Source organism: Mus musculus, chromosome 14 (assembly GCF_000001635.26).
Source record: "Mus musculus strain C57BL/6J chromosome 14, GRCm38.p6 C57BL/6J".
In the NCBI taxonomy this organism is placed as follows: Eukaryota; Metazoa; Chordata; class Mammalia; order Rodentia; family Muridae; genus Mus; species Mus musculus.
The window spans coordinates 5145923-5172227 of NC_000080.6; the positions used below are offsets into that span (position 1 = coordinate 5145923).

General features: G+C 43.8%; 1 protein-coding gene and 1 long non-coding RNA gene across 19 annotated transcripts in view; one reads left to right on the plus strand and one right to left on the minus strand.

Annotated features, from left to right (window-relative positions):
- Window positions 1-26305, minus strand: part of Gm26552 — a 116695-nt gene that overhangs the window by 40880 nt on the left and 49510 nt on the right. The gene's annotated exons all lie outside the window — the stretch shown is intronic.
- Gm3317 (predicted gene 3317) lies at window positions 1896-24370 on the plus strand. 16 transcript variants are annotated; one of them, XM_030247946.1, is made up of 5 exons: window positions 1896-3195; window positions 18578-18740; window positions 19694-19825; window positions 20502-20684; window positions 23236-23311. In XM_030247946.1, the coding sequence occupies exons 1-5, from the start codon at window positions 2448-2450 to the stop codon at window positions 23309-23311; spliced, it is 1302 nt and encodes a 433-aa protein (XP_030103806.1). In that variant the 5' UTR covers window positions 1896-2447. The 16 variants fall into 16 exon arrangements, 11 of the variants coding, with proteins under 11 accessions (XP_030103806.1, XP_030103808.1, XP_030103809.1 ...); NM_001242941.2 differs by lacking the exon at window positions 1896-3195 and adding an exon at window positions 17720-17849 and having other exon boundaries at window positions 23236-24370; XR_003950896.1 differs by lacking the exons at window positions 19694-19825; window positions 20502-20684; window positions 23236-23311 and adding exons at window positions 7870-8020; window positions 11650-11814 and having other exon boundaries at window positions 2253-3195; window positions 18578-18617.

Genomic DNA, 26305 nt, shown 5'->3' on the forward strand with positions numbered 1-26305 from the left:
CTCCCTGCCTTTTTTGTCTCCCACAGGAGACGCTATATCACTTCCCTCCTCTGTAAAAAGCACATTCTCAGACACACACATACACACACACACACAGACACACACACACACACAGAGACACACAGACACACACACACAGACACACACACACAGAGAGACACACACACATGCAGACACACACACAGACACACACAGACACACACACAGACACACACACACACACAGACACACACACAGACACACACACACACACACACACACACACACACACACACACACACCACTGTCTGTAGAGGTCTGTGAAGCAATGCTGCTCCTTGCTTTTTTTGTCTCCCACCCCAAACTCTGTATCACTTCCCTCCTCTGTATGAGGGCAAAGCCTTAGGAGGTGGATGGTAATGTGGAACAGAGGACACACCCGATAATCTCCTAAAGTGTACTGTTCCCTGAGAAGGAAATAAGGTGAGGGGGAGGGGCAGTGGCAGCAAGGTTTTCCTAGAGCCCTTTAGTCTGATTAATACACACAATGAATGAAAACAGTCATGCTAAAAGTAGTGCTCTTAGGATGGTCTGGTAGTAGTGAGATCAAACCGTATTTTTAGGACATCCTTAAAACACAATGACTTGGAAGAGTTGAAAAACAGAACTAGTTATACTGTGCATTCAGGAGCAAAGAGAACACTTTTATTATACAGGACAGAATTTAATGTTATAAGACAATGGAGATGGTATTCTGTTTCTTGCTTTATGTTTTGAATTGTTTTATGTGAGTGTGTGCCTGCCTGTCTATCTGGGCACCATGTTCATGCAGGTACCTGAGGCCAGAAGAGGGTATTGGATCTTTTGGAACTGGTGTTACAGGTAGCTGTGAGCTGCCCAAGGTGGTTACTGGGCACTGAACGTGGGTCCTCAGGAAGAACACTGAGTGTTCTTAGTCACTGAGCCATCTTTCCAGCCCCTCCACCTACAAGACACCAGTTCCATTTATACAGAATCTGCTATCATAACCAGACCCCTTCCTTAGGTGCTCATGCAAGTTAGGACTTCAACGGGAACTGGGGAGATACGAACATTTAGAACATAGAAACAGCTGTATATGTAGTCACATTAATGAAGCAATCTGGATTATAACCCTGGCTCTGGGAGATACACAGGTCCCTGGGCAAGCTGCATTCTTCTTTTCTTGTTTTAATGTCTTTTCTTTCTTTCCTTCCTTCCTTCTTTCTTTCTTTCTTTCTTTCTTTTTTTCTTTCTGTCTTTCTTTCTATAAAAAATAACGTATGTGTGTGTTTGAGACAGAGACAGGGACAGAAAGAGAGAGAGAGAGAGAGTGAGAGAGAGAGAGAGAGAGAGAGAGAGAGAGAGGAAACACAACTTTTTGGAGTTGGGTTGCTCATTCTGCCAGATGGGTTTGGGAGTCTGAAAGCAGGGAGTTTGCTTTGGAGCACCCACACTGGGTGCCTCCTAACTCCAGCTCTAGGGGTACTGGATGCTTCTGGCCTCCATGAGAATTCACACTGCTGTGCACAAACCCACACACAGACACAGACACCCAAGTGAAAAAGAAAAGTCAAAAAATGTAACAACATGCTTGAAAACCAGCAGTTCGCTTCTGGTCTGGGATAGCTCAGTTGGCCTAGAGGAATGAAGGGCTGGGTTTGAGTGAGCCCCAGTGTTCATCTGTGATCCCAGTGCTGAGGTAAAGGCAGCATGGTCAGAATGATGGAGATCTGTGAGTTATCATCTGGCTGCTAACTAAAAGCAAGGGAGGAACTTGTAGACTGCTCACTCACCCCACTTAACCCTCATTCAAAGTAAATGAAGGACAGGCTACTTAGGCAGCAGATAAGAGGCCACTGAACAAAGCATAGTCACAAACAAAGAGGACCCAACATTCCAAGGCCCCTTTAAAGGAGAGATTCAGGAATGCAAATCTAGTCAGTCAAGTCACAGAAAGTGAGGGCTGGAAACCATCCAGTGGCTTAGCTCTCTCCACAATCCTTAGTGACCTTTATAGGTGTAGCTCCAGTGGAATATTAGCCTTGGAAGTTAGTATGACGTGGGAGCATGCTGGATCAAGTATGTGTTTTGAATTCTCGGTTTCAAAACGTGTGAATGCATCTGTCTACCAGACTAAGGGCCAGGAGATGCAGGAGTCTGAAGTCCATGAGAGAGGAAATGATCCATGCAAATGCAGTCACTCCTCTGTTTGCAACTAGATGGAAACTGTCTCCACTGCCAGTAAAGATGATTTCAGAAAAGATGATTGAAAAACTTGCTAGTTGCAATTTTCATTTTCTTTTTCCCAGAGAGCAGCAGGAGAGACAGTTGACATTTGAGCTGTCTCTGAACTGCCCCTGTCCCTAATTTGAGTTGAGAGCTCACAGGGAACCACAGACCTGCTCCTTAGCTGGTTTTCTTTTCACAAAATCTTTCATCCATAGAAAATGAACAAAAGCAGGGCTCCCCAGCCAGCCCAGCCAGACATCCCAGCTGCCAGAATAGGTGCTTGGGAGCGGCTCAGGGGCGCAAAGCACAGCCTTGCTCTGTTGAAGCCAGGTACTGTCCTGGGCAATTGGCTCCAGGCTCAGCTCAGGAGGCAACCACCTGGAGCTACAGGCACCCGAGGCAAGGAATGCCTGAAGGAAAGGGGCCAGGTCCTGCTCAACCCTCCTGAGCTACTTGCCCCTGACATCCCCGATGCTCCTGTTGAGCCTGGGTCCTTGGTGAAGCTTCCTCTTTTAGCTGCACCACCGCCAGGTGCCTGTGACCGCCTGGTGGCTGCTTTCCTTTCGGCGCCATATATGGCCTGGCAGGGGGGGTCACATGCATCCCGGGCCGCCGGCCGGGAGGGGTCGCTGGGGAAGGGGCAGACGGCGGGAGAAAAGGGGAGGGGGTCGGAGGCAGAGACAGGAGAGGGGTGGGGTGGCAGATTCTGGGGCCATGGGAGGCAGCAAAGGCTTGAGGAGCCCAGTGCTCGCCACCGCGCCATGGAGCTGCACTCATGCGGCTGCGGAGGTGGTGGTGGAGGAAGGGACCGGCGCGGGGGGCGGGGGGGGGGGGTGGCGAAGGCGTCCGAAGCCAGAGAGCGCCGTGTCCCTGGGCTCCGTCGGTCAGCGGGCGCGGGCCCGCAGGATGGAGCCGCAGCACGTGCGCCCCGTGCTTGGATCCCAGAGCCCAGCCTGGGAGGAACCGGTGAGTACCGCGCCCGCGCCCGCGCCCGCGCCCACCCCTCCCGCTTGTCCTTGCTCCCCGCCTCGACGTCCCGGCCAGGTTCCGTTCCGGAAGCGGTCCGGGATGAGGTCCCCAGCTGCTTCCCAGCCGGGACAGCGCTTCCTCCCGCGCCCTGGCTCCTCCTTGCTCCCCGCCCGAAGCGCCTTTGTCTGGTCCGCCTCTGGATCCGGAGAGGACCATTTCCGCGCTTCATCCTTTTCTCAGCTTTGCACTTTATTTCCTAGAGTGGCATGGAGGTCAGGGAACTGGAGGGGGCTGGGTTGCGCGGTCAGCGGGTGCGGCCAGGAGGAGATGGGGGTTCACCTCTTGACCATGAGCTGGCAGTCACCTGGGCACGCAGGTTCCCGAGGACCGCCGCCTGGGAAGGCCCGCGGCTGCCAGAAGCCCAGAGCCACGCCTCCGACTCGGGTAGCCTAGGCTGCCCTGAACTGTTCTGAGGGTCAAGGACCTGGCCAGGGATCCAGCCCCAGATAACTTCGCTTTCCCCTGGACCTCACAGCACACGCCACGCGCAGATTGAGTCACTTTTGGGGCTCAGTGTTGCCTGTGAGAAGATGCGAGTCGGGGTCTTTGGATTTATTCCCTAAAATCCATTAACTTATTTCTTGCACCTCAAACTGAACCTTCTGTTATCCATCCATCCATTCAGGGATTCCTCGCAGGAATCCCCGCCCTGCGTAGACCCTTGTAATCTTGAGTGGGCAATGAATTTTGGCCCTGCATACCCTATCTATGTATTTCTTACTCCTTTTTGATTGACGTTGTGAACCGTCTCAAAAGCCTGGTCTAAAATTTCTGGCTTCATCCCTGCTGAGGTGCTGTTCCAGTGAAGTTGTCCCAGGGACTTCCTGAGTCTGCTCAGGTGCGCCCTCTGCCTGTTGAGAGCTTGTAGGTCAGGGGCCAGGCTTGCTTCTTTTCCTACCCTTAGACTTCCAGCCCTTTTGCCAGGGTACAATTTACTGCCTCCTGCTTCCTGACCTTTCACGAGTGTCCTTCGACTTTGATCCATCTGCCACTGCGTTTGTTTTTGTGAGTTTGCACGTTAGGTAGCCCATCTGCTCGTGTTCTATTGCGATCATTATTAGGGAGTAAGGTGTTCTTGGTTAAACATACAATTCAGTCTTGACATTTTAGATCATTGGGAATGAAATCCAGCGACCTGTTTTGAACTTTACTATATAAAATCTTATCAGCTTCCACCACGTACAGCGGGAAGCTCCAAGTTATGTGTGGTGCTTTTTGGGTGCTGAATGCTAGGACTTCACCGCAGTTAGGAAATTAGAGAACCTCCGGCTTTCTTCTCCAAAGTGCTAAGAAACAGAGTGCTTTCTTATTCTCCTAGAAAATCTTCAGTACTCGTCTCGCAACATGAACGTTTAAAGCTAAAACCTTCACAGAGATGTGAGATGGAGCAGGAGCAGTGGCTAAATGTTGAACTCTTCAAAACTTGGCGTATGTAAGTGGCTAAGGCATTTTATTAGTTCAGCACATATTCTTATCCAACACCTGTCGTGTTCTGAGATTGTTGGGCAAGCTGTTAACTCTCAGACAAGCGTTGTCCCCAAGAACCTTACTTTATAGCTGAAGGTTGACATCTATCCAAGTATGTGTCATAAAAAGTTCTCACGAGGGATTTTATTCAGAACTTTGTGTAATGACTACAATATTTAAGGATTTTTCAAATGCTTTATATAACTACATAAGAAAGTTGTGTTACCTGAACGACTAAAAGAGGAGTGTATTCAAGAGAAAGCAAGAATGTAGTAGAGGAAACAGCTTTAAATGTTAAATTTTCTGGCATGGGGTGCAATGGGGTTGACGATTTAATCTAAATATGTTTTGAAGGAACACTGGGTCCATCCGAATCTGTGTTGTTTATGTTTGGGACAGAGCATCACACTGTAGGACAGGCTGCTGTGGGATTTACCCGGTAGGCCAGGCAGGCCTGAAACTGCATGCCCTGCTCTTGCTTCAGCAGAGTACAAGGCATCATCAAATTCCCCAAAATCAGAGTCTTTAACTTTGATTCAGGGATCTCAAGAATCTGAATGAAGTGAGTTCTGGTTTCCTTCAGAATGAATCGATATGACCGTCATGCGGCATGCTATACTTACAACATTAATTGCTAGTCTATATATAATTTTAAGAAGCCACACTGTCTGTCTGTCTGTCTAACACACACACACAGACACACACAGACACACCGACACAGAGAGAGAGAGGGGGGAGCGAGAGCGAGAGAGTAAGAGAGAGAGACAGAGAGAGAGAGAGATATCAGATCTAAGCAGTAGAATCACAGCTTTTTGAAGCCCCAACTCTGTGTGCTCAGAGACTCTCATTTTCAAGCTTTGTGTGTGTCCCCTCCCCCCATTGCTTCCTAGTAGGTGGCACAGAACAAGCAGCTGGTACATGCTCTGGCAACCACAACTAGAGACCCAGCTCCATGCCTTTCCCACCAAGATATATTTATACTCTGAACCAAAATAAATCCATACTCTCTTAAAACAAAATGAAAGAACAACAAAGAAAGCAAACCTGTTTTCACTGGGATTCCAGTTCTGAGTTGGTTTTTCAAAAAACTTTCTTAAAATTTAAATATAGGGAATTTAATATTTTACCATACAAACTTGACTAAATGGGATTACTGTGTTATCATGGCATGTGGCAACATGTATGCAAGAATTTGCTCTCTCTCTCTCTCTCTCTCTCTCTTCCCCTCTCTCCCATCTATGATGTATTTTTCAGTGAACACAGTTTGAGTTTCAAGAAGATTGGATCTTGTAACAAAGGGTATATTTTAATGTTTGAAGCTATATGTGATCATATTGACTAACAGCACACATGTGGTCCAGGCTTCATAAGAGAATGACAGTAAAAGAGCCATTAGCTACAATCCAAGTACCTTCTGCCCTGCTTTCTATTAGAGGTAGGGACCAAAGAAAATGTTGGGACACAAGTTGAAGTAGGGGAGAGAAAGGAGGTGATGGGAATGCCTGGCCTGGTTCTGCCTGCCTTTAATTTCAGCACTTGGGAGTACTCAGAGACAAGTAGATATCTGTGAGTTCAAGGCCCGGCAGGCTCTTCCTGGGTGTGCTTCCAAGCATCAGTACTTGAGGCAGGTGTTCCTTCTGCATCCATATTCATCCTAATCTGAATTTTCAGGAGTATTTTATTTCACATTTAGATGAATAGGGGAATTTTGAGAAAGAAATGAAACATTCCTGGGGAAATTTTTGAAAATAAACAATCAGTTCCCCATGGGGGAATTAGTAATGAGTTTCCAACCAATCTAATGGAGGTCTTTGGAAGGAGGAGGTACTGAAAGGATTCCCTTCAGTGTTAGGAGTGGCTCCTGGAAAGTGCATCATGAATTGTGAGGAGAGCTAGTTAGCATGGTTGCAGTGTCAGCTCCCCATGACATCAGCAGTTCCTTCCCTAGACATTCTTTTGTATCCTGGAGAGGCCTGGCATGGTTTGAGATGTCACCTGTGTTGTGGCAACACCAACTGCACTTGGACCACTTTATGCACTGCCTTTCCTAATCATCCATAGATATGTTGGCTAGAGGAAGGATGCTACTTAGGAGAAAGAATGGACACAAGTGAGAGGAAGAAAGATGACCCTTGACCCTCAGACCAAAGCATCAAGAAATAAATGGTCCTTGAAAATGCGCCACCATAAGTATTGGTCAGAAGATGGGAAAATTCCTGAAGGAGACCACAGTCTGTTTCTGGGTCTTCAGGAATTGGGACTCAGTAGTTAGTCTCTCTGGGAAGCTTCTGGCCTTCCCTGCTTGTCATGGATCCTGAATTTGTCAATGATTACAGGACATTAGTTTGTCCCAGATCAATGAAGTTTTAAGGCCAAAGCTGTTGTCCTGGGAGTTTCAGGCTTCTGCTCTTACAGGGGAAATGGGTTTGAACGGGACAAAAGTGAAAGCAGCAGCAGGCAGAGGACTGTGAGTGAGATGTCAGCACCTCAGGGCTGGGCATCACTGTCCTTTACCCCAGGGACTCCATTAGGTGAACTGTCTGTCCAGCTCTCCTAAGAAGGAAAGAAATTGGCTTCCCAGGGAAGACCTTTCATTTCTCAGATGTCACAGAAGAACGTCTCTGAACAGTGTTCCCTAAAAGTTGCCCACATAGGTAGCAGGTGTGGGTATCAGTTTGTTCTCTAGTCTAGCCACTGGACTGTCAAAATAGTGAGCCAGAGTAGAGACTGGTGCTTTCTTGCCAACTCTGGGCACACTGGGCTCTCACGCAGCTGACTTGGTGAGTCTGGGAACTCGTTGTGCTCTTGCACTGTTTTTCCATCCATAGTCTTGTTTCTAGAGTGACCTGACAGGAGATATGGGCATCTCCACACCATCTTGGTGCTTGTGGGCTATGATAATTTTCTGATGGTTTCTATACCACAAGCTTATGGACAGTACTGCCTAATTAAATCATACGCAGCTATGAATAGGCCTGAGGATCCTGTCCTTGGTCACATGATGCATGTGCAAAGTGAAGCGAAAGAGGAATGACTGGGTCACATGCATTCCTGTTTTGTCAGATGTCTGTATAGGACTCAGTGTTCTGTCAATGCTCTGTTCCTTGACAGTATGCATATTCACTTGTGTTCATCTACCCATAGGGGCTGCTGGTGTACCACCATCATCCCCAACACTCCTGTTCAGAAGATGGGTGAGGAAAGTGGAAAGTCTAATCAGTCAGCCGATGACCAGTGGGAAAAATGAGCTACAAGATCACCTGATCTTCATCAGTGAGAAAGCTTTGCACAAGAGGTATTTTTCATTCTGTCAAACATCATGGTCAATTTCTTGGGTCTATGGTATGGCCTACAATTTATTCTTATTAAATTTTATGGTACTGGGAGACTGTAACTCCAGGGTGTCACTGTGCCCAACCTTTTCTCCCTAAACATTCTCACAGGCTGAACTTGAAGTCAGAGCAGGAGTGAGCTGCGGACATAGGGTATTCTATTTTTTTTATATGAAAATGAAATCCTACCACTCAGGGATTGAAGAGGATGTGATGTCTCAGCATGTATTGATAGAGGCACTGACATGTGACCGTTTGAGTGAGATATTAGTTGCTGTGAGGTTTTGATTGATTGTTTGCTTGCTTGAGTTCATTGTTTGTTTGTTTGCAAAGCTTTGTAATTGTCTGGCAGGTGTTGCTTGCTGAAGCTTGCTATATCACCAGGAAAGCTTGGTCCCATTTGGTCCATCCTGATACATGATAGAAGGTCTTGGGCTCATTAATACTCTTCTCAGATTTTGGGCCTTATAAACAGAATGTCCTCTGCATTTCCTCTGGATTCTATTTCAATTGTACTTTCTCATTCTCCCTGCAAATACACCCTGATTCTGTGTGCATGCATGTGTGTGTGTGTGTGTGTGACTCTCTCTATATTCTGGTCATAAGGGTATGTGCTAGGCCCTGAGGAATTGCCTGCCTTACAGTCTGCTGACAATGCCAATGCTTAGGACTGGAAACCATACTTCAAGCAACAATGCACTTGCATTATGTGTTCAACTTGATGAAATATTTGAGTTCTGTGGTGAATTCACCATGACCTCCTCATTCTGGGTAATTCTCCCTGAAATGTGGATTATATAGTTTGGCCAAATTCATAGGACTAGGCCAAAGATCAAGAGTCCTTGTTCTGAAAGAAAAAAAAAAGGAGAAATGTCCTCATAGTTTCTGTATACCCACACCTGTGCCATAAACTACTGAGAGTTTAGAGACCTCGTCTGTCCCTCCAGGCCTATGCGGGAGCTCAAACAACCAGAACTCTAACCACCTGGACACCCAGCCTCTGGAGACCTTTGGACAAGATAGCAAGATTAATAAGCTTAGATGATCCTAGTACATAGGAGGTAGAAGGTAACATACTGTGAGCTTGGATAGTTCAGAATCCATCCTGGATTCAGGTGACCCTTGAAGCCTGTGTTCTTGGGACTCTTTGCTCTTGGGGCCAGGCCCAACCACAGATCAAATCCTTACTATGAAAAATTGAAAGTGGAGACTAAGCAGGTAATGTTGGACCTGCAGAGCTTACAGAATGTGTACACTGAGGCCTCAGAGACATTTGAATTCCTGGCAAAGAGAAAGGCTGCTATAGGTAACTGTCTGTCTTGCTTGGGAGCACATGAGCTGTAGAATTGCCATCTCTGCTTTTGATCCTGCACAGGAGACTCTCGACCTCTGGTTCTTGCTTTCTGCCACTTCACACAGGAGCCTTTAGATTTTTCTGTTGTAAACCTGTGGGTTGAAACACTTTTTGGGGTAAAAAAAAAAGGTCAAAGGACCCTTTCACAGAGGTTGTGTATCAGACAATCCTTTATCTCAGACACTTCTATTATGGCTTATAACAGTACAAAAATTATAGTACCCAAGTAGCAATTAAAATAAGCTTAAGTTGGGAGGTCACTGCATTAAAGCATCCACAGCATTTGGTAAATTGAGAAACCCTGGTCTTGACAGAAGAACTATTTGTATCATGTGAGGTCTTCTTGACCCCCGGGGCTGAGTCAGGATCTGTAGAGAGCTAGTTACCAGCAGACCCATATATAGCAAGTGTTCCCCTTGTTTCTCCTTTCCAATTCATAGTGCCTTTGCCCATTCCTTCGTGATGTTTCTCCATTAGGATGGACAGATAGGGACAACTGTAGTCCACTTCTTCTTTTTAGGAAACATGGATCCCTCTTAGTGTTGGGACTTTTGGAAGTAGCATGAGTGTTTCTGGAATTTGCTGTTCTCTAATTTTTGCTTTCTGAGTGCAGCTCACCTAGATGTCCTGAGTTCTTATCTAGGTCTTCCTGAGAACCAGGGTCTGATGGGGTTGATGGTGTTTCTTATAAGTTAATAGGAAAAGGATAGCAGGGGCTTTGTATGCATTGGGTGTTTGCAGAAACCTGCAGAGCCACCTTCTGATGGAACTGAATCAGCTGAAGAAGAAGGTAGACATGCTGAGGAGGCACAGGAATAAGAAAGTGCTGGAAGATGAGGCACTGGTGCTGCAGTACTTGTGGGACTTAAAGGGGCTCCATAAGGACCAATAGGAAGAGGCCAGTGACTTCCAGAGTCAGGAACAACAGGTAGAGACAGGCAGCTTTGTCAGGCTAATGGTTAGCTCCATCTGCCCTTGTAACTTCTAGACGAGCTCATCCACCTACCTGTGCTTTCATCCATCATCTTACTCATCCACACAGCAATCTAAGTACATACCTCATGACAGCCAATTGTTCAGGTCTATGTCCAAGCACAAATATTTCTGGGGAATGAGCTTCTTGTGAGAAAGTGGATTATCAGCAAGCAAATCCACCTCTGCTTAATACTTCAGCCCAAAGATGAGTACAGTTCAATAATACACCACACGCCAACAGGGTTCAGTGCACAGAGCTTTAAGTGAGTGAAGTCAGGGCTTGTGGCTTATTTGCTTGGCATCAGTCATATAATTCACATGTGAGAAGCAGCTTGCAAGGGTGGGGGGAATCCCTTTGCAAATGCCAAATGAGCAGTTCTTGATGTCATCTTTTTTGGGGTGACATGTGGCATTTCTCATCTTTGCTGTCTACATTTCAAGACAATCTTTTTAATCTGCCCAGGACAGACTCACACTGACTGAACTCTGACTAGCAGAGTGTTAGCCATGTTTTTTGTCAATGAGGCTGGAGTATTCTCCTTTTCTGTAGATTGCATTCTCCTGTTGACTGGATGACTATGGATGTGGGTAGGGATTCTGACAAGCTAGGGTCATGGTGTCAGAGATTTAAGATTGCAAGAGGAAATTTTATGCAACCACTTCAGCATAGTCTGGCCAAGCAAAGCATGCTCACCATAGCAATTGTATCTTCCACCTTTTGTTTAGCATAGTGTAAGATACCGCTCAAATTGCTGGTATGCTATAACTAAACGAATGTGTTCTTGCAGCACGAGGTGCTTTCTTTTTGGTATTTTGCTCTCATTTACATACTCTGTGTGTGGTGGATAGGCTGCGGATATGTGTGTTTTTGTGTGTGGGTATATTTTCTTTTTTGTATAGTATAGGCATGTGGTATTTTTTTTTCATGCACTTTTTCATGCATTTTCTTCATTTTCTAGAAGGTCTCATTGGGTTTCATTTTCAGCCTCTGTCTTGAAATACTGTTTGCTCTTTCGCCCAGAAGCTGGCTGCTTTGCTTGCCTGGCTGATCATCAACCACTGGTATCCTTTGCAAACACTTGCATTTTTAATCCAGTGTGTGCATGCTTTTTGATACCCCTCCACTAAGAACATATATTCTAATTATCAGGAACAGGATAGTCTGGAGCAAAGGCTATAGTACTGCTGAGCAGAAGGACCTGGTCATGCAGAAGAAGAACAAGCAATAAAAAAAAAATCTGGTCTTGCTTGGTTGTCTCTCAGATGAAGTAGGAACAAAGCCTGGGAGGATCCTGTGGAGTGACTTTTGTGGGCTTCTTTCTGCTCATGGACAACCTGATGGTCACAGCCAGAAAGAGAACACATCAGAGTTTACATGGATCTAGTCTTCAGGACCTTCTGTCCAGGAAACAATATGTTTGATACTCAGTGAGTGTCTTCCTCCATTCCAAACTCTCTGATATGTTATGAGCTTGCTGTTTTTGAACACACAGAGATGCTCCTGTTTATAACTTTTAAGTGATGGGATTTAAAGGAGTGCATAACCATGGTTGGAAGAAACTACACTTTTATTGAGAAATACTGCCTGTAGACCTGAGATTGCCACCCTTGAACCCGGGTCTCTGCAGTTTCTGCCTATTTCTAGTGAATAGTGTTCTCTGGATAGAGAAGATTTAGGAGGTAGCTGGATGAACCCAGGCAGAGCCTCTGCTGCAGGGATGCCTAGAGCACTTCAGAGGAGTGTTCTGTAACAGAGTCCCATAAGAGCCAGCATACAGCATCCAGAGCTAGTCCTAAGTCTAACACATCATAATGAAAGTCATTTTTAAACAAACAGGATCACTTTCCCTCCCAGGTCCTTCCCTCCCTCCCTAACATGGTAGGGGGCAGTTGGTGTGGGGAGAGGGAAACCTGATCTGGTATTGGTAGAGGGAAAATGACTGAAGTCCTGATGTCTGGCAGAAAGAATGTAAACAGGCAGCCTCAGGAAACTGGACCCCCAGAATGCACCAGAGGCAGTGTCTTTTGCTTTGCAATTTTGTGAGGTCCCATTTGTCGATTCTCGATCTTACAGCACAAGCCATTGCTGTTCTATTCAGGAACTTTTTCCTTGTGCCCATATCTTTGAGGCTTTTCCCCACTTTCTCCTCTATAAGTTTCAGTGTCTCTGGTTTTATGTGGAGTACTTTGATCCACTTAGACTTGAGTCTTGTTTAAGGAGATAAGAATGGATCAATTTGCATTCTTCTACATAACTGCCAGTTGTGGCAGCACCATTTGGTGAAAATGCTGTCTTTTTCCCACTGGATGGTTTTAGCTCCCTTGTCAAAGATCAAGTGACCATAGGTGTATGGATTCATTACTGAGTCTTCAATTCTTTTCCATTGATCTACCTGTCTGTCGCTGTACCAGTACCATGCAGTTTTTAGCACAAGTGCTCTGTACTACAGCTTGAGTTCAGGCATGGTGATTCCCCCAGAGGTTCTTTTATTGTTGGGAATAGTTTTTGCTATCTTAGGTTTTTTTTATTATTCCAGATGAATTTGCAAATTGCATTTTCTAACTCAGTGAAGAATTGAGTTGGAAGTTTGAATCTGTAGATTGCTTTCATCAGGATAGCCATTTTGACTATATCAATCCTGCCAACCCACGAGCATGGGGGATCTTTCCATCTTCTGTGTTCTTCTTCAATTTCTTTCTTCACAGACTTGAAGTTCTTATCATACAGATCTTTCACTTCCTTAGTTAGTGTCACGCCAAGGTATTTTATATTGTTTGTGACTCTTGTGAATGGTGTTGTTTCCCTAATTTCTTTCTCAGCCCGTTTATCCTGTGTGTAGAGAAAGGGCATTCATTTGTTTGAGTTAATTTTATATCCAGCTACTGCACTGAAGCTGTTTATCAGGATTAGGAGTTTTCTGGTGGAATTATTAGGGTCACTTATACATACTATCATATCATCTGCAAATAGTGATAGTTTGACTTCTTCCTTTCCAATTTGTATCCCCTCGATCTTTCTTTGTTGTCGAATTGCTCTGGCTAGGACTTCAAGTACTATATTGAATAGGTAGGGAGAAAGTGGGCATCCTTGTCTAGTTCCTGATTTTACTGAGATTGCTTCCAACTTCTCTCCATTTTGTTTGATGGTGGTTTTCTGTAGATTGCTTTTGTCATGTTTAGGTATGGGCCTTGAATTCCTGATCTTTCCAAGACTTTTATCATGAATGGGTATTGGATTTTGTCAAATGCTTTCTCAGCATCTAATGAGATAATCATGTGTTTTTTTTCTTTGATTTGGTTTATATTGTGAATTACGCTGATGGATTTGCGTATATTAAACCATCCCTGCATTCCTGGGATCCAGCCTACTTGGTCATGATGGATGATTGTCTTGATGTGTTCTTGGATTCGGTTTGTGAGGATTTTATTAAGTATTTTTGCATCCATGGTCATAAGAGAAATTGGTCTGAAGTTCTCTTTCTTTCTTGGATCTTTGTGTGGTTTAGGTATCAGAGTAATTGTGGCTTCATAGAAAGAATTGGGTAGAGTGCCTTCTGTTTCTATTTTGTGGAATAGTTTGAGGAGAGTTGGAATCAGGTCTTCTTCGAAGGTCTGTTAGAACTTTGCACTAAACCCGTCAGGTCCTGGACTTTTTGGGGCTGGGAGACTATTGATGACTGCTTCTATTTCTTTAGGGAAATGATAGTGTTTACATCGTTAATCTGATTCTGATTTAACTTTGGTATCTGGTATCTGTCTAGGAAGTTGTTTATTTCATACAGGTTTTCAGTTTTCCTGAGTATAGCCTTTTGTAGTAGGATCTGATGATGTTTTGGATTTCCTCAGGTTCTGTTGTTATGTTATAAAGAACTCAAGTAGATAACCTTCATAAGAGCTAAGAACACAATCTAAAAATGAGGTAGAGAACTAAACACAACATTCACAACAACGCATCTTGAATGGCTGAGAAGCACTGAAGAAGTGTGCAAAGTCCTTTTTTTTCAGGTAAATGAATACCAAAATGACCCTGAGGTGGTGTCCAGCGTTATACTTTCCAGTGAAGAATGCTAAGATCAAAAAAACTCATGTGAAAACATATGTTGGTGAGAATTTGAAGAAAGAGGAACATTCTTCCATTTCTGGTGGGACTGCAAAGTGCTATGGCAACTCTGGAAATCAAAATGGAGTTCCTCAGAAATTTTCAGATAGATCTACCTGAGAGCCAAGGACCAACCTTACTGGTGCATGGCCTGCTACTTTCAGTTTTCACTTGATGGCTTGTTACTCAGATTTTCTTATTGGACTATGACTTTGCATTGTCTTTCTGATTCTCAAGCAGTTCTCTGTTCTTACACATTGTTTTGAGGTACCTCTAGCCACTGGGACTTATTTATAGCTTCAAATCCCTCTAAATTGGGGGACTTCTAATACTTGGAGAAGCTGAGTGACAAAAGCAAAGTATGTTGAGCCCTTTGGTGTCCAGTGCACACGAATCTATGGGAGTTTAGATATAATAATCCTCTAGAACATTCTTTAGGAAAGCAGCAGTATGCTCTCAGGTCCCTGTGTGACCTCAGTTACCTTTGCCAGCTTTGTGGGCTTCTCTACTGCTGGTCTGAGAACAATTGGAAACTCCTGGAATAGATGTCTCATATCTCATTTCCTTTGTCTTTGTTAGTATACTGATGGGATTCGGTTTGATGGAAATATACTCTCAAGAATAATTAATAAAACCAATGCTTCTTACGGACCATCAGGATGAAGTACCAAGTTCAAGGACAGTTCTGCAAGAACTGCTCAAAGACAGCCAAGTGGAACAAGAAGAAAGCCAAGCAGAAGTCATTCATTCCCAGCACCCTCAGCACCTTTCTCCAGGACAGGGTCACTCAGCTTTGGTAGAAGAAGGGATGACCTGAGATAGCTGCCCCATATTCCCTCAGAAAAGAAGCAGCCAGCAATATTGGGGAAAGAATATAGGTGTCAGGGGGCAGAAAGCAGAGTGTAAAGTGAATAAATAAAAAGATATCAATAAAATATATTTAATTATTTAAAAAAATTGGACAGAATGTATTGTTCTAGTAACTCTAGTGTGTATACACAGGCAATAACTTTAACACCCAGAGAGAATAGATGTTGTAAAGTAGGGTGCCTTTGGTATTGACATAAACTAGGAACATAGCAAAGATAAATAAAAAAGAAAGATGTTTGTCCCATAGATCCATTATTCTCCTCAAGTCTAAGTGTTTGTGCTCACTTTTACCAGAACTCTGGAAACCTCTGTTAATCCAGGTCTCAGGGCTCATCCAAAGTACAGTCCTGAACTGGCTGTGGCCAAGGGTTCCTGTGTTGTTGGCTGACCTCTGCCTCAGGCTTCAGAGGCACTGGAGGGGCAGTTTTGGCCTTCAGGTGGCAGCCATTCCAGGTCCCCTACCATACCAGATAGCAAGTCTTCCACAGATGCCTGACATCTCAAAAATAGAAGCTTGGGTATTTCAAAGATTGGGATGCCACTCTACAGTCATGATGAGTTGATTACGTGAGACCATACAAGTTAACTAATGTCTGTATGACTGTTTTCTTTATTTGAAAGTGAGTAATGAGATCATCTCAGGAGTGGTTGCTAAGAATAAAATCACTGATTAACATAAATGATAGGACTGTACAGAGCATGGGCTTAATATTCTGGGTCCAGTGCAAATAGCTGGGAGAGTTCAAAACAAAACCAACCAAAGCAACAGGAATACAAACAACAACAATTGTTTAAAACCCTTTTGAGTGCTGAGATTACTGGCATGTACCAACTGTGGCTAACTTTTTTTGTTTTTATAATTAACAACCAAACATACAAACAAACAAACATCCCTATTCCAATTCCAGCAGTTTGCATCAGAGAGAGCTGTGTGACACTGCATGCTGCTTCCTTTCCTCAGATAGCTCAGGTCGTCAGTCCTATACCAGGTCAGCTGGACCTAAGACAGTGTAGTTGAACTACTTGCTGTCACGACATGATTCTACAACAATCCTTTTCTTGGTAAAATTGAGCCTCTATAGAGTAAGCCCCATGTTGTCGGAACCAGGACCCTTTAGGCCAGCAAACACACAAGCCACCCTTAGTGAAAGAGAAAAGGAAAAATCACATTGGAAAAAAATATGCGCCCTAATTGTAAGAAAAAGCCCTCATCTTTGAAGCCATCACCTATCTCCCCCTGATTTTTGAGCTCTGCATATTGATATTGTGTGGCTCAAGAAGGTAGTGAAATTCAGATGTTTTCTGAAAGAAGATATACATGATTTTTCACTCTTAAATCTGTGAGGTTAGGGGGCACAGGTTCAGCAAAGCCAGCATAAGAACACAAAAGCCAGAGATGATAATGCCAAAGGGACAGCATCCTGACCTTATAGACACATTAAAATTGAGGTTTCATCTCAATTCAGGTCATTGCACTCCCAGCCCTACCTTCTGAGTATTATATTTGCTGTGAGTACAGTATGACGTTACAACCTGCAACACCCTCATTTCTCAACTTAGCAATTCTGGAAGACAGATATTGGAGAAGTAATTGCTATGAGGCTACAATGCAGTAATGTACAGTCCAGGATGACCACTACTCTCTGTTGCCCACTTAAATTGTCTGGTTGTATTTGAGAATGGGAGCATGTGCAGGATAATGTTTTGAAGAAGGGACAGCAAGTTTGTAAAAGATAGGGTTGTAAACCAGAGATTTTGTGAAACTCATGTATATATATATATATATATATATATATATATATATATATGAAAAAATGCCCTCTGTCAAGGAATACACCGTTAGAAAATATTGTCCATGTTTTGTACAATTAAACCTATAGGAGAAAGATATTTGCCTCTGTGAGACAGGAAAACCCTGGGAAATTGGAGTGTATGTCACATGAATTGACACAGCTGGTATATTTACTGTTGTGAAACATCTACTACATCCACAGTCCCTAGAGTTTTGGGTGCCAACAAAATCTCTTAAGCATGTCAGAGTCCTAAGCAACGTTCCCCCTCAAAAGCACATGACATCTAATGAAGCAGTAGAATTCTCCAGCTTTGGAAGGAGAGGTTGCCAAAGGGGATCACACGGGTCCATGAGAGGCTCCAGGAGAGGCACCCCAGAAAAGGACCAAGCTGGGCAGAACTAGTTAACAGGTAGGTCATGGCAGTTGCTAGTGACATCATCAGTAATGCCTTCCTTGGAGAATCTCTTGTATCTAGGATAGAACTAGAATCTTCTGTGTTGTCACCTGTGTTGTGGTGACAGCAACTGCCTGTGGTTCATCCCTTCTGTTTGCTCTGGGTTCACCAGCAGGAATGTTTTCCTGGCTGCTCAGGCTATTTCAGAAAGAGAATGGCTATGAAGGAGAGACCAGACCAACAGAGAAGGAAGAGGGAATCCTTTCTCATGAAAAAGGAAGAAGGAAATGGTTATGGAGAAGGCACAGTGAGTCCTGGGCAGAGTTGGGGAAATTCCTGGTAGAGGTAGGCTTGAGCTGGGCCTTCCAGGAGTAGGTCTTACAAGCTGAAGCCTTGGACTTTGTCAATGTCAAAGAGTCAAGAATTTCTGATGATTAGTTTGACAGAGCCAGGAATTGACAAACCTGCAGCTACTTTTCTGGGAGCTATTTAATTTCATTTTGAGTGGCAAAAAATGCCAGGAGTGGGCACTATGAGAATAACAGTGTGTCCTTTCATGGAAGGGAGTTGAAGCACTTCATCTTCCAGATTACTGTAGGTAACTTGAGTCTCTGATGAAAAGAACAGAGAAGGATGCTCCCCTGGTCATGTCATGTGGTGAGGACTCAGACACTTTGGATTTGAAGACACACGATTAATTAGTGCTTGATAGTGCTAAGCACTATGAACTTCAGGATTTCCCTGCGTCCCATCTGATATGACCTGACAATGTTCCCCATATCTTTATGTCTGAGGCAGCTTATACATTTCAAGGCAACCGGGCCTGTAACAGGGAGTGTGGCATATGTCTGACAATGGTGGTTAGGAAGAGGAACATAGCTTAGCAAACCAGCTGGAAGATAGCTTTTCTGCTCTTTTAGGAATTCACTGTCTTTATCTTTTCTCTCCCTCCATCTTCTTCTTGGGACTCAGAATGGTCTCCCCTGCCCCTGGGCCATCAAGTATGCAAATTCTTTTGTGTTTACCTATCTGCAGGGTCTGCTAGAAATACTTCAACCCAAAATTCCAAAATGACTAAGAAGAGATCAAAAAGAAATGAACTAGAAGAACTGAAATTGGATATGAGGAAGATCAGCAATGACATGGAGGAAATGTGTGGAATCCTGAACCTTTACATGTATGAGGATTTGAACTACAGGTAGGAATTATGCCCAGTACCCTGTTGACTGTATTGTGCCATCTGTTAACCCAATTTCCTTCCATGAATGGAGTGCGTCATCTCCCATCATTCAATTAAGTAGCCCTGACAGGTGTTTAATTGTTGGATAAACAAGGTGCTGTGTGTTTATTATCATCTTCTTTTGTACTTGACCTTGGGGTTTTTGCATTCTGATTGTTTCTGTGAACAGCTAGAATGTCCTGCTCACACTTACTGTCTCTCAGTGTGTGAATGCAATGCCTGCAGGCTTCAAGGCTTTACTCTGATATTGTTCATTATATTCTGAGAGATGGCACCTGTCTGGATTTATTTGGCATTCTAATTGTGTCTGTGTGTGTGAACATAGTTGTGTGTGTTTTGTTCAGGACTGGGGCTTTGGGACCTTTGATGGGGTCTGAGGATTTGTGTGATGCACAGTTTGCAGGTCCAGTTAGTGTTGAGTCCATAGAGGTCCAAAGTGATCACCAGGGAAGTTTGCTCCTGGTGTTTCCTTGTTGTCACACAGGAATCTCCTGGAGGAGGAGATGTGATAAAGCCTTTCTCCTGTAAATACTAGTTGTGTCCTCTGGGAATTCACATAACAACAGGAACCAAGGAATGAGAATCCCTGCCTTAAAAATAAGAGGAAAGTCATTACAGATATCTACTGGACCCTTGCCTGTGGCACAGTGTAGTGTAAAATTGTCATAGAATTACTCTATTCCTACATGCTTGCCCGGGAAGCCCTTGAAGGTCAGCTAGCTCCATTTGGTCTCCTGGCTCTGCTGTCCTCTGCCCAGGATAGTAAGTTTAATTAGCACCTAGGGGACCCAGTTTGAATGAGCCAGGATGTGGCATGCACTTGGCTTGGGTAGTACATGATATAGCCTGTTTGCACATGATTATTGATTCCTTAATTCAGCATATTATTTGCTTCTTGGGCCATGCCACAGGATGAACACTGAATTCAACATCATTAAATCACAACATGAGAAGACAATGTTGGATATGAATAAAATGATCCAGTCCATAATTGGTTCCATGCAGTATTCCAAGGAACTGATAGAAGATAACTATTCCTACAGGTGAGTCAGTGACACAACTGACACCCCCAGAACTAGGCAGGGAATGCTTCTGTCCTTTTAGGACTTTGAACAAAAGCAAGGGTTCTGGTTCTATGCTATCTGTTTTTTATTTAGGAACCCTGCCCTGAGGCAAGGGTCTTGGATTTGTACCTCTTGGACACAGGTGTCCTAAGTGTGAAGAGTGTCCAAGACCCTCCAATCTTTATTCTTCCAAATTCAAGATCCTCTACATAGAAAACTTTTCCACCACGCTGGGAATATCCAGGAACCCTGAACCTCTGGGTTTCTGACCACAGATTAAAAGATCTAGGATTCCCAACAAAAATGTAAAGATTGCACACCTGTTTGGTCGTCTCACTTCTCTCAGAGGGGCTAAGCCCTCTCCCTGCTGAAGGTTTTATGGTACCACAGACCTATAATCAACCATGAGGAACATTTCCTCTTCTGTCATGTATATGGTGTACTCTTCGTGTCAGGGTTTTTAGAAGTTTGTTGAGTCCTGTGGAATATGGCTGGTATCTTGATATGACCTGCCTCTGTTTGGTGCTCCTATGTAACTGTGGACTCTTCTGGGGGCTGTCTGGGAATCAGGGCCCTTGCAGGGATCATAGGACTTGTAGGAGTGGCAAGCCAATGGAATCTGGCTGGGAATCACCAATTTTTCTTTGTGGATCAGCATTAAGGAGGACCACCTCCTCCGTGAGTGCACTCAACTCCACGAAAATGTAAGGATATTACTGAATGAGAACAGAAGGCTGCTGGTGGAGCAGGCTGGCCACAAGTGTCCTGTGGGGAAGAAAAGAGGTTCTCTGAGGAGGCCAGCAAGAACATCTGTGTCCCAAGTCCCAAGGAACAGCAGGTAGGATGATGTGTATCAGAGGCAGATTGCCCTCATGTCTAAACATAAACATAGACAATCAAATGTAATAGTCCACCAACTTCTCCAGGCACTCACCTATGTTTCCTCCAAGTGTTTGTTTATGTGATCATCTACAGGGCTCTCTGTGGAGGTAGCCTGGTTCAAGAAACTGCATATTTGGCATGCAAATGTTCCTGCTCTGCTAGAATCACTAAGGGAGATAGGTTGATTAGACATCACAACACTATATGCCTTAAGTTTGAAGGGTGCTGTGTTGGAGCCCTTCTTGAGAATAGCAAGAGCTTTGAGGGAAGAAGTAAAGGCCTGTAGCTCATTTGCTTTACAGGGAACTTGTGAGATTCTAGGTAGGAAATAGTTTGCAGGGATGACAGCCTAGTTTAATTGACAAATAAGTGGATTTCATTACTGTCTTTTGGCGGCTTTTCTATTCCCCCCTTTTCTGCTCTATCTCAAAATGGTCTCTTCAGGCTTCATATATCTTGGTTCACACTGAGAGAGCCTGAGTAGCAGCTTGTCAGTTCAATTTTCTTTGAGTGCTGTTGGAGTGGTCATTCCTGGGCCTTAGAGTCTGGAGTTGGCTGGATGACCAGAGATGATAGAAAGGCTTCACACAGGCTCAGGTTTGGTGTGTGATTTCTGAGGCTTCATGAAAAAATTTCTTAATATATGCCCCCAAATTGGACCATTGTTAGATGTTTCCCTCCCCCCCTCCCCCCAGACAGGGTTTCTCTGTTCACACTGGCTGTCCTGGAACTCACTCTGTATACCCGGCTGGCCTCAAACTCAGAAATCTGCCTGCCTCTGCCTCCCAAGTGCTGGGATTAAAGGAGTGTGCCACTATGACCCCACTTCTCTTGTGCTTTTTCTTCCTCTAAAATAATCGAGGAGTCCTTGGGTCTCCCTTGAAACATTACCTCTGCATAGTCTGAATTATCTTGGTCCTGAACCATAACAGATACCTCATTGTTTTCTGCTCAGTTTTGATTTTATGTGAATAAGTCTGTGTGTGCTTGTGTGTGTGTCTGTGACTGTGTGTCTGTGTGTTTCTTTTTGTGTATACATGGTTTTTCCGACCTGTGTCTCAATCAGCCTCAGTGGGGGTTGGGAGAAATGAGGACCTTCACACAGTTCTGGTAGTATAAAACTGGTTATGTCTGTTAGAAGCCATGTTCAGAAAGTGGAAAAGAAGTCCTCTTTGACCCAGTGCTTCCAGAACAAGTAGGAGTTATCCACAGAGTCTAGGTGCTCAGGGTTATAGTGGTCCTCAGAGCAGCCCCAAAGGGAGAAGTCATCCTGATGTCCATCTGCTGAAGTTTGAAAAGGCCCTGTGTGGTGCAGCCCTTCCATGAACTCAGTGTGAAATAATCCATGCAAGCATTTGTCCTTCAACTAGTCAGCCTTATCCTACTCAAAATAGCCCTGACACAGTCACATTCTCGGGAGAAAACGTTTCTTTTGGATCCTGGTTATAGACAGTTCCTATTACTCTGGGCTCATGCCTTTGGACACCAAGTCAGTTAGGTGATAGAAAAGGGAGATCCTATTGGAAGAAACTGATTACTTTAGGACAAGTCTGAAACAGGGAACGAGAACAAGAGGCTGGTCCACCACCAACATGTGAGCCTAGGCTGGGAAACAAAACTATTCTACATAGCCTTGGGAACTTGCTGAGCCAGATTGGATAATAAGACAAGAACCCTGATTCCCAGACCGGTTTATGAGTGGAAAGCATATCACTGACTGCGCTGCCTATATACTATGCCTACTAAGTACCTTTCCCATTCAAGATTTGTTTTTTATTCCTGCAAAGTATCCTGGGAGATTTTTATATTTGTATTAACTGCGAAACTAAAAAGGTCACTGCGATACAATATGCTTGTATTGCATAAACCTAAATATTATGTGTGTTTGAGAGTATGCCCTGCAATAGTCATAGATGTACAGGGGTGTTGTTCTGTTTCTTCATGACCATCACTTTTAAGGTTCATTGCCCAGCCTTGGTAATATTTTTATTTAGCACACTTTTGCAGATTCTAGGACCCATGAAGTAGCCATGGGTAGTGTGTTGTATGGTGTCTCTGGTTATTTGCAGATAGAGGGATTGACAAGAGGAACCCTGTGAGGTTCCTGCACTGGAGAAATAATCATAGCCTTCACTTCAGTTCAGGGCACGCTCCTACCCCATAAGGAATCCACATGGTTTCTAGGTTGCACACATCTCTCTTGAACTCACATTCAAACATTGCTACAATGTTATTACTCAATATAATATACCCGCACAACTGGGGAAATGTGGTGTTTTTTAGAACTCCAGTATAATGTGTAGCTGACAGTTCCAATTCTAGCAGTTTTTAAAAGGTGAGAAACAATTCCAAGATCAGGTGCTCTATGACACTTGGGATGCACGTTATGATCTCAGCTGATAGGATATGTTGGTTTGTCCAGCTGAATAGAGCTGTTCTGGGAGAGACAGCTCAATTGACAAATGCTTAACTGGCCTTTGTTTCTTTCTTCCCTAATTGTGAAATAGTCCAGCAGAAAGCAGAACATGGCACAGACCAGGACATGATCTCCCTCAAAGAGAAGTGCTGGAGGAAGAGCACTGAGTGTGCACAGGAAATACACCACTGTTGCCTCTCATCCCTAATAACCATGGCTGTAATGGGCTGTATGCTCCTCCTTTATTTTGTTTCTTTGGTATGAACAGGCCTTAATTTCATCTAGCCTCTGGCCCAGGAAGAGTGCACATTTAAAGGGACTCAGAGAAATGCTGAGACACATCAAGAGCTGCTGGGCATCCAGGAAGAATCTGAGTGCAAATTTCTCTTTTCCTGATTGGTCATCATCAATAATTACATGGAGATCAGTCAACAAAATTGTAAATCCTTGGATCCAAGTTTACAACATGTGTTCTGCTTTGACTTGGGAGGCCATATCCTTCAGACCCACACTCCAAAAGGAGAGTGTTGCTTAAATTTCTCCTGCAAAGTTTGTTACCTCCAGGAACTGCTTTTCTACTAAGTTGACAAGGACAGCCACAGGCTGTAAGGCTGTGCGACAAAATGAGCAGACTAAGAATTTTGCTTTGCACAATTTTTGTGGTTTGATTTTGGTTTGAGTTTTGATTAGTTTAGGTATTTGGTTTTTCTTGTTTTCATTCAAAGTTTTGTTATTTATTGGTGATTTATTGTTCTTTTAAGTAATTTGATATTTTGATAAGGTTATACACAGTACATATTTAATGTCAGCTTTCAGTTACAATTGAGTACATTGCATTTATTCTTATGACTAACACAGTGATCTCCAACTCTTCACTCTAAGAGCCTTGTTATTTCAGGTGTGATCATGAAAGCCCACAGATATCAGACCCAGATGGATCTCTGCACTCTTCATGGGACTTGGGCTCCATAGTTTCTTCTGAGCCAGACTGAACTACAAAGTCCTTCATACATTCAGTATGGAGAGTATGTCCAACTGTCTGGATAGGAACTTAATGATGGAAAACTTACCCATGCTGCATCGTTGCTGTCAAATATTTAGCTACTGTGAAAATACTGTGGATGATGGTGCTGAACGCATTAATGGCAAATACATCAGTATTTCTGTAATAGCTCTCATTAAATCAAAGCATAGTCTAAGGGAATAAAAAGCTGTCAGAAAACACAGCAGTGTATGCTTCTGCTTTCCTTCAAATATACAATCACTGGAAACTGCAAGTAGAGATAATAAATTCCACAATCTTTTGGGGGATAGGTTTCTGTGGGGGTCCTTCAATGTTCATTTTATTACTTTATGATTCACCTGTGTCTGCCAAAAAACATCATTCAAAAACAATGAAGATTGTAATTAGGTATCATCCTATAAAATCCTAACAAATGCCTTTTTTATTTGATATTTTCTTTACTTACATTTCAAATGCTAAACCCTTTCCTAGTTTCCCCTCTGAAGATCCCCTGTTTACTACACCAACCCCTGCTCACCAACTCACCCACTCCCTTCCTCCTGTCCTAGGCATGCCCCTCTACTGGGGCATAGAACATTCATAGGACCAAGGACTCTCCTCCAGTTGATGACCAACCAGGCCATCCTCCTCTACACATTTACCTAGAGCAATGAGATCCATCATGTGTTTTCTTTGTTTGGTGGTTTAGTCCAAGTGATCTCTGGAGGTACTGGTTAGTTCATATTGTTGTTCCTCTTATGGGGCTCTAAACCCTTCAGCTCCATAGGTCCTCTCTCTAGCTCCTTCACTGGGGACCCTGTGCTCTGACTAATTGATGGCTGTGAGCATGTACTTCTGTATTTGTCAGGCACTGGCAGAACCTCTCAGTTGGCAGCTATATCAGGCTCCTGTCAGCAATCTCTTGTTGGCATCCGTAGTAGTGTCTGGTTTTTCTGGTTGTTTATGGGATGGATCCCCAGGTGAAGCAGTCTCTGGATGGTCATTCCTTCAGTCTCTGCTTCACATTATGTTGCTGTCACTCCTTCCATGGTTATTTTGTTCCTCATTCTAATAAGGATCAAAGTATCCTCACTTTGGTCTTCCTTTTTCTTGAGTTTTGTATGCTTTGCGTTTTGTATCTTGGGTATTCCAAGGTTCTGGGCTAATATCCTCTTATCAGCAAGTACATGTCATACGTGTTCCTTTGTGATTGGATTACCTTACTCAGGATGATATCCTACAGATCCATCCATTTGTCTAAAAATTTCATGAATTCATTCTTTTTAATAGCTGAGTAGTTCTTCATTGTACAAATGTACCATATTTTCTGTATCCATTCCTCTGTTGATGGACATCTTGGTTCTTTCCAGCTACTGGCTATCATAATTAAGGCTGCTATGAACATAATGCAGCTAGTGCAGATTCAAGGCAATTTATATACTACATAGCCTATAAAACATCATTGTTACCCGACTTGGAAGGGACACAGCAAGTCAGACTCATCTGTCATTTGGGGACAATAAGACTTGAGAGTAACTTTTAGGAGTTTTCAAGTTTAAGACAAGCTTAAGTAGAGGACCAAAAGGGGAATGTGGCTGTTATCAGTCTGCAATCAGTTGACCCCTAGAAAGGTTGTTATTTTTTAAGTGCTATATGACTCTAAAAATCCTAGTGTAAGGGGTCAGATTAACCCTGCAATTGAAAACATTACCAAACCAGGAATGTGCTATGCTGAGCACTCACAGAGAGTTATGAGGAGCTGCCCTAGGCTCCTTTTACAGCAAGTAAAAATAGACAAAGAGATCAAATATCCTAACACCACAAGATGATAAAGCTGACAACTGTTGATTGCACTGAGTATCAGGGAGTTTAGATTCTTGTGCATCTATAGAATGTCATGCAACATCTGCATCAGGGACAATATATAAGGAGGTGGTGCTCAGTGGCATGACAAACAACCAAGAAGAGCCATAGCCTCTACCCCTCAGCTCTGGATGCTGATACTAAAAGGTTTTAGTTTGTCACCACCTGTCCCAGGACTGCTGGCATCATTTCTTGCATATGTTTACTCTAGCACTTGTCTACCTTGGGTACAAACCCAGAGGTCAGTCCCACAGCCCAAAGAAGAGGCTCCACTCCACACACTCACTCTATCATG